The 13,242-nt window shown below is 50.9% G+C and overlaps 1 protein-coding gene across 6 annotated transcripts in view; it reads left to right on the top strand.

The window, feature by feature from the left end:
* Window positions 1-13,242, top strand: part of LOC131675072 (protein pangolin, isoforms A/H/I/S) — a 60,819-nt gene that overhangs the window by 43,294 nt on the left and 4,283 nt on the right. For 2 of the 6 annotated variants that reach the window (XM_058953913.1, XM_058953908.1), the window contains 8 exons: window positions 524-671; window positions 3,094-3,184; window positions 3,533-3,628; window positions 3,710-3,847; window positions 6,493-6,575; window positions 6,972-7,102; window positions 7,661-7,826; window positions 11,525-11,594. In XM_058953913.1, coding sequence (XP_058809896.1) covers window positions 524-671; window positions 3,094-3,184; window positions 3,533-3,628; window positions 3,710-3,847; window positions 6,493-6,575; window positions 6,972-7,102; window positions 7,661-7,826; window positions 11,525-11,594 — 923 coding nt within the window. Of the gene's footprint in view, window positions 1-523; window positions 672-3,093; window positions 3,185-3,532; window positions 3,629-3,709; window positions 3,848-5,145; window positions 6,411-6,492; window positions 6,576-6,971; window positions 7,103-7,660; window positions 7,827-9,378; window positions 9,542-11,524; window positions 11,595-11,817; window positions 12,158-13,242 lie in introns of those variants that run through there. The other 4 variants (XM_058953911.1, XM_058953910.1, XM_058953909.1 and 1 more) reach the window with 4 other exon arrangements.

Raw genomic sequence — 13,242 nt, 5'->3', positions numbered from 1 at the left:
GCTGCGGCTGCGGCTGCTGTTGCTGCTGCTGCTGCTACTGCTGCTGCTGCTGTTGTTGCTGCTGCTACTGCTGCTGCTGCGCGTATCGATCGCCGTGCTGTCCCCCGCCGACACCGACGCCGCCGCGCGATATGGAAACGAGCTACGAGCACCAGACTGGGGGGCGTCCTCCGCTCGCTCGCTCGGTCGCTCTCTCTTTCTCTCTCTTCTCTCCCTGTCTCTCTCTCACTCTCTGAGCTCCATCTTTTGGATCCTTTGGGCTAATTAGCTTCGTCGGGTCGTCGAGGACCGGCAGGCAACACTGCGCGTCGCTCGACGTCTCTCGATAGCTCGTTGACATTGGCAAAGCGCCTGGACGACGATTGGCCACTCCGCCGCACTCGACTTTATTCCAGTCGGAAAGCCCCATTCGATAGTCGAGGAAGCTCATTGTCCAACCCGAAGCGTCGCGCGCCATGAATTATTCCACGGGAAGCTTGCTGCAGGCAGTCTGGCTAATCCAGCGTTGTTGTACTTGTTGCAGGCGAGCAAGATGGGTCTTGCGGGGACGCATCCGAGTGGGCTGCCGTTCTTCTGCTCGAACGGCGACCACCTGACACAGCCGCCGCCAGCGCACATGGGCATACCGCCCTACGGAGCTCTCGACGCAGGCAAGGCCGCCGCGGCCGCAGGTTAGTACAAACACGCGCGTCCACAGCCGTCCCTATCGCAGACTCGACGAGCAGCAGGTCTTCCGGGCACGCAAGTGCGTCGCTGCGCGCTAATCATTGATCGCACGTGTCCGCGCTAATTTCGGCCGATGCGTGCGGGCACACCGGCTGCGGTTTGCTCGCTGGCGCCTCTCGTACGTCGTGCCGAGCATCCACTGCAAGCGTCAACGCGCACCACTGGGGGCAGCCGCTATCGATTGCCGCTGCCTCGCTAAACGATCAGCCCTGACGCGCGCGCGCTCTCTCTCTCTCTCTCTCTCTCTCTCTCTCTCTCTCTCTCTCTCTCTCTCTCTCTCTCTCTATATATATATATTTATACTGATATTCACATGACACTCTGCTTCCTCTCCGACGCAGCCCAACAATGCGGTCTTCTCTTATCGCTGGCCTACCCAAGCCTTCCGGGAGCCAAGCACATCTATCAGCCGTGTTTTGCGTTGTTATTCGCATGCGTCTCGCTGGCGCATTGGCCCCATTCGCAACGCGACGGCAACGCGGGATCGAGCCGAGGCTGCTTCGCCCAGCTCCAGCGACGATCGATGATGAAAGTCGCTTTTCGCCGGCGAATAGCGAGGAAACGGGGATCCGGCGCGCCGCGGGCAACGAAGAGGGCAAGGATAAGAGCGCTGCGCACGGCGTAGCACGGACGGGTCGCTCGGCGGGAGTGGCGATCCCAGTGGCAGGCGCGCGCTGGGTGCGGTGATTCGCCGAAGCACGAGAGACGCCCGAGCTCCGGCTATTACGGCGGCTATTGCGCTGGGCTCGTCGGTGAAGTGCCGCGACCGTCGCGGGTACCCGTCGGGAAGGAGCGCGGCTTGCGGGCAATCGCGACGAGTGGGACTAGCGCACGAGAGCAAGAAGAAGTAGAGGGGCGCGGCAGCGAGGGGCTGCAGCGAGGGGCTGCAGCGAGGAGGAAGGAGAAGCAGCGGCGGAAGGCAGACAAAGTAGTCGGTTGCTCGATCGGCGAGCTCGCTCGATTAGCCCTTTATTCGCAGCGCATTTGCCGTCGGAGCTAGGTTTCGGCTCAGCCGGGAAACGGGAGGGAAATAAGAGAAACGCGTCAGGCAGAGTCGGCGCGGGGGCGGAGCAGCCAGGGCGCTTGTTCACCGAATAAAAGAGTAATTTTCCGGCTGGCGAGAGGCCGATAATGGGCTGCTGCTGCCGCCGCGCGGAATATACCGAGTCGACTGGAAAGTGATTAAGCACACATGACAGACTCTAGCCATTCGGCGCGCCAGAAGCACGAGACGGAGGTTCGAGAGCCGAGAGCTCGGCCTTCCCGCGACGCGATCAATCGGGCGCTCGGCGCGCGCGCGCCTTGCGTCCGTCTGGCGGACGGCGGACGAGGTTGCATCGCGCGCGCACGAGTGGCCCGATCGCGGAGGCCGCGCGTTGCCCTTGCGAGGCTCCGGACAAAAGGGCCGCTGCCGCCTTGTGCGCCGCCAGCGCTGCCTCCATTGGCCTCATCAGGCTTCGCCACGCGCACGCGCCCACAGCCCCTTACGAAGCCAATTATTTTCGTAGACGCGGGCGCGCACCGCCGACGCAGCTCGCTTCGTCGCCCGCTTTATCGCCGTCGCGGCTCGAGCCCGCGCCTGCTCCAGCGCCGACCTCCGCTGCTGCCAGCGTCAGTTCGATCCGCGACCCACTAGCTCTCGGTGCAGCTGACCGCCGCGCCCTCGCCTCTCCCTTGGCTGCTGCCCACTTGGGTCGCTCGCCTCTCCGCCGCTGCGGCGTTCTTCGTCGGCTTTCGGCAGGTCGCTCGTCGATATTCAAAGGCCGCATTGGCTCGGCAGAGCCCGCACTAGTTATCGAGCGCGAGGCATGCTCGCAGCGGCGTGGACTAAGGCAAGTCGAGCGAGCGAACCGTAGGAACACGAGGCGCCCGACGGTCCGAGCAGCGAAAGCCAAAGGAGAGAGGCGTGCCGCGCACCGGTAATCAGTAAAAATAGCAAGTAACGAGCGACCGAGCGGGGTCGCGTGGGCATCGCGAGCGAGGCGGCGTTTGGTCGCGCTTGACGGCAGGTGCCGGCGAGAGCGGGCCCAGCTAGCGCGAATCGATAAGTGGCGCGCCCTCGCGGCCCCGCGACGTCCAAATATAAACCGACTTGTCCCCTTTTCGCTATTCACTCGGATCGGAGCTTCTTTGATCTCGCTCGGATGGCGTTGGTGCTGAATACGCCATGCATAATAGCTCGCTCTCCCCTGGCCGCCTCGCCGCCTCGCCGCCTCGCCGCCCACGTACACATCTACCCTAGACGTATGCACAGCGCGTATTTACCTTGCCTGCTCGGTCGGTCGCTCGCGGACATTCCGCGCAATTTTATCGTGGCGACGGGGCTCGTGCAGACGTGGCAGTAATTGTCGATGGGCTGTGTTGCAGGTCTGACGAGGGCGCCGATGTACCCGTTCTCCACGGGCCAGTACCCGTACCCCATGCTCAGCCCGGAAATGACGCAAGTCGCCGCTTCCTGGTAAGTACTAATTGGCTTTGCTTTCTCTCGGGCGCTTCGACGAGGCGCCCGCCAGGCTAGCCCCGTCGACTTGGCCATTGGACCAGCGGTCATCCTCTCAGTTCCGGTCTATTAGACCGTGTACAGCCACTCGAGCGAACTCACTTAGCAGCGCCGAGTCTCTCTTTCTCCTTATTTGCTGCTTTCCTACTCCAGCCCAATTCGGAGATTTTCACGGCCGATTACGCCCTCTTTCCTCAATTACTGGCTTGCCCGTCCGCCCGGTCTGGCTCAATCCAGCCAGCTCGCCTCTTTTTCCGCCTTTGCCGTGGATACGGCTACTAATTCACTGCTCGTTCACTTGTGCAGGCACACGCCGAGCATGTACCCGATCTCCCCGGCGAGCGCTGGTTTCCGAAGTCCCTACCCCACCAGTCTGCCTATCACCAGTTCCAGCTTGCCCAGGTCAGTATGAGCTCGCATCGGGCGACCGTGTCAACGAGCCAGCTGGCCGACCACGATAACTGGCCTCAATTTTTTTTGCAGCGATCTCTATCGGTTCTCGCCGACGGGCCTCATGCCCCCTCACCCCGGCCTCAGCCCGCACGCGCACGCCCTCGCGTCGCACGCTCTGGTCTCGTCCGCCCCCAAGGCGGATCACTCTACCTTGGACCACAATCACAGGTGAGACTCGTACGAGAAGAGAGAGAACCAATTATCCGTTGCCCTTGCTTCCCTCCTTCGCCATCCTTCGCCATCCTTCTCCTCCTCTCGGCTCTCTGCGCGTTTGTTCGGATCCCCGCTCCAACCACGTACGCACGCATGCACACACACACACACACACAGACACACAGACCGAAGACCGATCCGTTGCCCGCCTCGTCAGCTCCGTCTTCACCTGCCTCTCTCGCACGCTCAATCATCTCACTCAATTTTCTCTTGATCATAGCTTTTTTCTGCATCGCGCCTACGCGAGCTGTGCGTCCCTCGCCCGCTCCTTCCTTTTTTCCCACTTGGCCACGAGGCACCGTCCGTCGATAATGCTCGGTCTCCTGCGCTAGTCTATTCGCGCTCGGCCTAGGCCACCCCCTTGAGTTGGCACTTCATCCCCATCACCGATAAGAGAGAAAACTGCCGGAGCGCGGGACCAAGTGAGCTCTGGACAGGCGATAAAGAAGCGGAATCACGGATGTGAAGGACTGCCGAGCGAGGGTAGCACTCGTCGAGGTGCGGGATGCAGGCTGCTGACGAACGCACAGCGGCGACGGAGCCACGCCACCAGCGCGCCTGCGAGCCCGTGCATGATCGAATGCCAGACAAACGCTGCGAGCGCGCGCGCCAAACAGACACGCACAGAGCGTCTGCGCTGACTCTCTCGCTCTTTCGCTCTTTATCTCTTGGAGCGGCCTTTCTCCTCGCCGCGTATTGATCATTACCCAGCTCTTAAACGCTCTCCCTCTTCGCGGCTCTCGGCTGCTGCTGCGCTGGCCATTTGCATGGACTCGGTCGGCGGGCGGCCGCGGCGACGACCGCGACGCCGACCATGACGCCGATGCCGGGCTGACGAGCGGCGACGGGCGAGGGGGCGAGCGGGCGAGCAAGAAGCCCCATACAGGCCGGAGGGATCGACGGAGTGCGCCCTGCAGCGGTGGAGCGCCAGCAGCAGCATGAGCGCGCGAGTCGCGACGTCGAGTGTCGTCGCTCGGGCGCGCACACGGCGTCGACGCCAGCGCCGGCCCGGAGCAGCCCGCCAAAAAAATCCGATTGCCACCCCCTCCGCCCGAATTATGTAGCGGGCTCGGTGGGGAGGAAACAGACGCAGTTATATAGAGAGCGTCAGAGACAGAGAGAGAGAGAGAGAGAGAGAGAGAGAGCGAGCCAGCGGGAGAGCGAGAGAGCGAGAGAGCGAGAGAGCAGGCGCGCGCGAGGAGGGGCTGGAGAGGCATGAATTGCAATGATGGGCCGACGTGCACCCGCCGCCCACCGCCGCGGATAATCAATCGAAACATCGCTCTCGAAAGATATTGCCATGGCGCAGCGCCGCCGCCGAGTCGGACAAGTGTATCGAGCAACAAGAGACGACTGAGCCGCGCGGCGATGGCACTGGACAGCCCGTGACTTGACTTCCCTCGCTCGTGCTCGCGCCAGCCGCGGTTCCACTCGAGCGCGCCGTCCGTGTGGTGTGTGCGGTCGCCGCCGCCGCCTACGCCTACGCCGTACGCCAGTGCCCCGCGCGCGATCACCGCCACCGAGCCCCAGCGACGGCAGCAGAGCAGCGATGAGCGCGGCGGGCTCGCCGCCGCCGGCCCGGTCGCGCAGCGCCTCCTCGTCGGCTCCTCGGCACGAGCGCACAGCTCGGGTGCGCCCCCAGCGCCCGCGGCAAGTCCGAGTGCGGGTCGTCGGCTGATGCCACTGCTGGTGCCGCTGCCGCCTCTGCGGATCGCCGCCTCGCTCCGCCGCGGATGTCCCGCGAGCGCGAATCTCCTCGTTGACAGTCGCCCGCTGGACTCGCTCGGAGCAGCGAGCACCCACGGAAGATGTAGCGCCAGCGCTCCAAGCCTCCAACTGATGCCAAAGCCTCCGCGCGCGTCCTCGCCCGCGTAGTTGTCTATCTCGCTCTATTTATCTTTCCCTCTCTCGCTCGCTCACCATCTCACGGTCAAGGCTGCGAATGAAAGCTCTGACCTGAAGTGCTGGTGGCAATGGAGCCCGAATGTCTGGAGCCACTGAACCTGGTCATCAAGAAAGATTGCAGCGACACGACTGAGCCGAAGAACAGTGACGGTTGCTTGGGGCCCGACGACAAGCCCGACGAGGACAAGCTCCAGTCCAAAATCGAAGACAATATGACTATATTGCAAAGTGCACTCAAATCTGCAGAGACTACCATACCTGCAGCAGACCAGAAGTTTCTCACTGCTCTCTACATGAGCAGCATGATGCAAATGTCCAATGCATCTGCCTTCAGAAACATCTCCACGCCCAATCCCTACAATGTACAACAGAACTTTATGCAGTTAGTGGCAATGCTGGAGGCAAGGCACCGTATGTGGCAGCAGCTCTGCACGGTGCCTCCTAACTTCCTGCGCAACCCTGTTACTGTACCTCAGCCTTTTTACGATGGTGCTATCACCAATGCCAATGAACAAATGTGCAGTTCCCCCAATTCCCTCCTCACCCAGTACCCACTTCCAGTGACAAAGCCTGAACCAACCAGCCCTGACACTAAACAATCATTCTTCAAACGGTATCAACATTCACCAAATATCCATCCCATCGCACTTGTCAAGGTGGCCTCTCTTAACTAAACTTATTTTCTTTCTTCACAGGTCTTCGGTGGAGCCAAAAAATTCATCCTCGTTACCTGCTGACAACACAAAAAACCAGGATACGGGGCAGCAGAATAATCAAGGTATTTATTTTCATTCCACCAGTCTTTTTCTTCTCACTGAAACATTTACAACTTATTTTCTTTGAAATTCTTTGTCACATCATGAATTACCTCTCTCAAACTTTAAATCACAGGAAAAAGCTTCAAACATAACCTCTTGCTCTACTATTTTATTCTATCTTATTCTTTTATTACTCTCCTTTTATTTTTACTCGATTATTTTTATCTACAACTAATACTACAATCTAATAAATAGAACAGAAGTTTATTAATATCAGCTGAATCCATAATAATGATTAATGTCTGTGGTCAAAGGGGAAATGTATATTTCAGAAGACTTGAAGTAGAAAATTATTTTAGAAATGGTAGTGATGATAATGTGTCATAGCTAACCTATATAATTGTTTTTATTTGCAGAGAAAAAGAAGCCTCATATAAAGAAACCATTAAATGCATTTATGTTGTACATGAAAGAGATGAGGGCAAAGGTAGTGGCAGAATGTACCTTAAAAGAAAGTGCTGCGATAAACCAAATTTTAGGAAGACGGGTAAGCTGCAATTAATTCTGATAAATTAAGATTGATTTTACATCGAGGCAATGAAAATAAAGTTTTTCACTACAGTTGCTTTTCAAGAATGTAGCTCAGCCTTGATGTAAAAGACTAACTAGCTTTAAAGTCATTTTTTTGATTATCTCTGTTATTGCAACTGTATTGTCGCTGACAATACTAACAAACAAAAATTTGATTTTAAAGTAAGAGCTTTGTACAGGCTGAGAAGCACAAAACTTGAAGAACATTTAAACATAAGTGCATGTAGACTAACGCTTTGTTGAAAAGACATTCTTGCATAAAAATTAATATTGAAGCAACTAACATAGAATCAGTTTCTAGATACTGTAGAGCATTTGATAGATGGCAAGTAAAAAACAATTCAAAGTGGAAAACAAAAAGGGAGGGGGGATTTTGATGCAGCAAAGCATTAAGAGACACTTGTAGAGTTGAAGCAAGAGTTTGCTTGGAGATTGATAATTAAGAGTAAGAGAAGACAAAAAGGAAAAAGCATAAGTGACAAACATTCAACGATTTGGGAATATGTACACACAGTGGCATTCGCTAAGTCGAGAGGAGCAACAACGGTATTACGAAGCGGCCAGGCACGAAAGACAGCTGCATCAGCAAAAGTATCCGGGCTGGAGTGCCAGGGATAATTATGGCTATGGCAGCAAGAAGAAGAAGAGGAAGAAAGAGCGATCCGCGGATCCCACCGGAGGTACCACTTTCCAGTGCTAGAACAGCAGACCCTCAATCCATGCAAATTTCAATACTATAAACAATCACTATAGTCTTATACTTACTGTTGGTTCAATTGAAACGATCAAATTCTCTGTGCGTCTCTCTTTCATTGTTTTAGTTTCTTTTTCTCTGCTCTCTTTAACAACAGTAATGTCGATGACGATGACTAATTATAATATTACATATTGTAAGCAATTTGTAAAGCGACTCATGAAGCACTACTTTTATATATATATATATATATTTATGTGTGTGTATATATATATAGGGGTGTGTGTGTGTTACGCTGCTGCGTATTGTACATCGAAATTGAACGTGTGTACTCTTTACGTTCGCTCAATGTCAATTTCTCTCTTGACAATATTGAATTGGATTGTCTGTGGAGCACTCAAATATCCTATCTCTTTCTCTATCTATCTGCTCTTGTGTCGCGCTCTACTCATCATAAATTGCATATCTGGCCAACTCCCTAAAGCGGTATTCGTCAAGAAATATTCACAAATACGAATACTATATAAATTTAAGTATTAACATGATTATAAACAAAGGAAAAGATTAGCTTTACTGCGTAACAATAGTTTCAGCATTGAGCAGGGTAAAATCTGTTAAATTTTACGACGAAAGCTGAAACCTCTGATTCATTTGAAATGAATGCATCTTTGTCCTGACAAATACGTTATTAGATTTCTTCTTTTACCTCGTGGGTTCGTTCAAGAGAGACCTCTGGCTGATTATGTCGATCGAAACTCACAAATAATTCGCTACAGTTTTTGATTGAACGAATTCAACTCTTAACCATGTCGATTTTTTGTTTATTTTTTTGAGCGTTATAACATAACGAGTCGTCGGTTAAAAAGGCGTAATTTATTATACGCGTCGCAAAGCTTTGCTGTTATTTTTTACAGGGCTTAACAAGGTGCTCAGAAGAAAGACGAAGAAACGGCTATTGTTCATCAAAAAGTTTTCAAAGATGTTATTTCGTCCTTTTTCAACTGAAAGTCGCTGCTCAGACGTTTCAAACCTGTTTACATGTGGTATTGAGACAAACATTACGGACGAGGAGAATGTTTGAATGTATAAAAAAAGTAATAAGAAAAAAAACAAAGAATAAACTGTCGCGCGTGTCTAGGACAATAGGCTGTTCTTCTAGCACTTGAAACGGAAAGTAGGAACTCCAGTGTTATATGATAATGTTGTATGCTTTGATGAATGAGTTAACAGTAGGATATTATTTGGCAAAATAACAAATTAGATGAAAAAATAGATGCTAGTCAGTTATCTAGAGTATTGAATTGAATTCGAATGAACGCAGCCAAATACATAAGGTATGGGAGCGGGTGGCGGCAGTAGCACTAGTGGAACTTTTATCTTGATTGCCTTGATCCAAAGTACAAAAACAAAGTAACTAGAACAAACAAAAGAACATAAAAAAAAAGAAAAAACCACAAGTTGATAAGAAACCAAATAAGAAATACGCAAATGTAAAGCAAGTTTGTTTAAAGAGTTGTTTTAATTCTGTCTCTGGGTAGTGGCACGCGCTAGGGCGAGACGAACAGGCCAAGTATTATGAATTGGCACGACGGGAGAGACAGTTGCACATGCAGCTGTACCCTGATTGGTCTTCCCGCGCAAATACCAACCGAACTAAGAAGAGGACAAGACGCAAACAAGACACAAACAGTGATCCTGGAGGTACTAACAATGCCTCGACCCCTCCCCCCCACCTCACACATTCTTTAAACCCTCAACTCTCAATATAAATCCTGTGAGTCCGCCCGCCCCGGTCGACCGTCTGATCGCGCTTCCTTTATGCCTTTACCATGTATTATTATATACTGTTTACTTATTACTGTTATGGTTATATTATTATTATTATTATTATTATTAATACTCATTTAATTTCACTATACATTACATTCTATATTGTACTTATATTTATATTACACATATACCTTTCACGCTGTTTATACATAATGTTGCATGTTTTCCCCTTTTTCGGGGGTTTTGGGCCGATATGTATATTATTATTATCATTATTATTATTATTATTATTATTATTATTATTATTATTATTATTATTATTACTCTACTACTACTATCATTCTTACTATTACTCACACCATTACATATATATGTATATCATATATATATATATATATGCCATGCGTGAGCGCGTGCGCTTCTCTCAATAGCTCTAGCGCGCACTACAACAGTTATCACTTAATCACTGACGTACGTGTCTATATATGAATATAAATCTATGTATATTCGACAGAATAAGTACTACAAGTAATACACGTGCACGCACGCGCAGGCGCACATGCATATTTATACATTTATTATATTATATATTAATTATTATATACGTATACAACTTTGGGGACGCTGGCCATCTTGCATTTTACAGGGACCTTACTCCACGCAAATCAGACAATCCTCAACGTTTGATTTTTCTTAATATATTTTTACGCTCTTCACTCTTTCTCTCTCTTTATCTCTCTCTCTCTCTCTTTCTCTCTCTCTCTCTCTCTCTCTCTCTCTCTCTCTCTCTCTCTCTCCATCTGTACTTATTGTTTATTTTACATATTTTCTTACAATTTTTATTTTCAACTTGTTCCACTTTTATGACCTCATTCTATTTCTTATTGTTACTATTCGTATCTTTATAGCTATTATATGTCGAATGACAATTTCTTTTCCTTGATCGTTTCAATGCTACCATTTTGTCAACTTTATTTCCCCTTTTACGATTTCTTTCATGAAGTTTCTTTTGATGATGATTAATCAGTACATCAATCTATATTAATCATGTGGGAGAGGCTTTATGTTGCTGTCAATACTTAAAATGTGCCATTTGAGAATACCTATATACGATTATGATACATAGCAATCAAATATTTATGAGACTTTTCGATGCAATATACAGTCTCTTGTGATTTTTTTGTCATTAATTTGCCACTATTATCATATCTCGACACACACAGCATCGTTCATTTTTAATGTCTTTTAATTTTTCATAACTTCAATTCTAATCAGTTATTTCCTTTGATATTTTGAACAATTTATAATAAATTTGAGGCTTCTTTCATTTTATGCGTTTTATCAGTTCGCTTGAGCAGTTATTCAATTCATTTGAAACCGTACTTTTATTGAATTTGCAAATTTTATTAGAGCATTAAGCCTGTTATCAAAAAGCACTGTGTATGCACGTTGAAAACTTCCGCTTTTTATCTGGAAAAACACGGATTCTTCCTAACGGTTGCTATTGATATGCGTTTGGTCAATGCATATTTATATGCATGACGAAGTTTAGGAAGACCTGTAGACACATTATCGATGAACCGTAAAGATAGACAGCCAGCTTCTATTATTTTTGCTTGAATAATACAATCACAAAACCGTCTGAAAAAAAGTCACAACCTACTCCGTGAGTCTGACCTTTTCCACGACAAGTCCGTCCGTAAACTTTGCATTTTTCTACACTCCGTTGCTTGGATACCTCTTAGATAAGGAAGGATCGAGGGCGCTTGAAACGAACTGCACTCCTCGCGAACTCGTCGCGCCAGAAAGGCAAAGAGAGCGTTTTGGCCGGGGAGAAGTTGAGGAGCGCGGAGCGTTTGAAGGGCCCGTGGCGGCGAGTAAGTTTGACTAATGCAGCTGTTTGTGTGGCTCCAGGTAACAACATGAAGAAATGCAGAGCGAGGTTCGGACTGGACCAACAGAGCCAATGGTGCAAGCCGTGCAGGTACGTTGATCAAGGCCGCGCCGCCAAGGCGTCGCTGAAAAGTACCAAAGATCGCACGCGCTCTTGGCTGGCTTCGCTGCCGGCAAGCGACGAGCGCGCTCGGCGCCCGGCGAAGCGAGCCAAGCGCGCGGGCCTTGCCGGGACGGGGCTGGGCGGGCAGCGGGCAGCGGGCAGCGCTGCGACCGGAGCGGCCCTTTAATGGCTGGTGGTTGGTGTTTGGCAGCCCAGTGGAGCATGGAGCGGGGATGGGCATCCACGCGAGCATAATCCATCACGGTGTGGGCGGTGGCGCGGGCGGCGTCGGGGGGGCCGGGAGCGGGGTCGGCGTGGCGGCGAGCGCGGTGGCGCAGCAGCAGCAGGTGGCGGCCGGCCAGCAGCAGCAGCAGCCGTCGGCCGGCGCGGCCAACAGCAGCGCCGCCGCCGCTGCCGGCCCCGCCGCCTCCCCGAGCCTCGGCCCCAACTCGGCCTCCAACGCCGCCTCGTCTCAGCAGGAACCCACTTACGTTAATCTCTAGTCAAGCCTATCGCCTCCCTTCTACTGCAACACTTCTTCTTAAACAGTGGTCAGTCCTGACAATCAACGCCGACAGTGCAGGGCCTCACCTCGCTTCGTCCACCCACTCGACGCCGACCTCGGTCCTCTGTTCTGTCGCACCTTACCTCCGCCGCCACCTGCTCCCAGTTCTGCCTTCGGTTCTCGCCGAATCGAGGCAGCGGCAAGCGAGTCTTGCTTGCCCGAGTGGCCTGACCAAGCGAGGGGCCCTCACGTGCTCGCATTGTTTCTCATTGTTGTGGCTCTTTACGGCTTATTATCATTCTTCTTTTTTGTCTTTTCTACTTTGTTTCTACTTTTTTCATCTGAATTAATTAATTTTTCGTTTTACGTTTTTATTATTCAGTGTTGCCCTCAGCATGGCTCATATTTACACTTTCATTGTACTTACTGGTTTTTGCCTCTTTTACTAAATGCTCGGCGTTGTGCGTGCGCACCTCCAGTGCCCACCCACCGTCGCCATTTCGGCAAGCAACTTTCTTTTGTTTCTTTCGTTTTCGTTCTTTGAACGTTTCAATGTTACTCAGTAATTAATACATTTGTTAATTTTTGGCATGGCAGCTGCTACCACTCATTTATCAACATACATACATGTGACTCGATTGTCTCTCGTTCTTGAATAATCACGTTTACTCTTAGCTGTCAGTTACGAGTCAAAAACTGCCGGCAAGAGGATACACAGCTGAATTGTCAGTCCCCTATAAGCGCACGTGAATCTCGAGAGTGAGCGATAGCTGCAAAATGGAGCTATGGAGCTTGAGGGAAACGTCAAAAGAAAAGACGAAACGAAATCGCTTGATCGCGATCGGCGTCGATAATCGCCTGGGAGATAAATAATGAGAGCCAATGGCAGAGCGGTGAAACTGTCCCGACTGCATTGCTGCTGTGACATTCTCTGATTCTTTGATTCTCTGACACGAGATGCCTCGTCGACGCGATCGAGTCGTCGCGCGTTAGAGACTGCACTGCACCCCTTACCTCCAAACTCTCAACTCAATCTTTTCAACGTTACTAGCTGCGTCGTGTGGTCGTTACTTTTGTTTGTTAGTTTTTTTTGTTTGTTTGTTTGATCGTCCACGCACGAGCCTTGTTTGA

Source organism: Phymastichus coffea, unplaced genomic scaffold, assembly GCF_024137745.1.
Source record: "Phymastichus coffea isolate CEN01 unplaced genomic scaffold, Cenicafe_Pcof_1.1 PCOF00016, whole genome shotgun sequence".
NCBI classification, from domain to species: domain Eukaryota; kingdom Metazoa; phylum Arthropoda; class Insecta; order Hymenoptera; family Eulophidae; genus Phymastichus; species Phymastichus coffea.
This window is presented reverse-complemented; position numbering and strand designations above follow the sequence as displayed.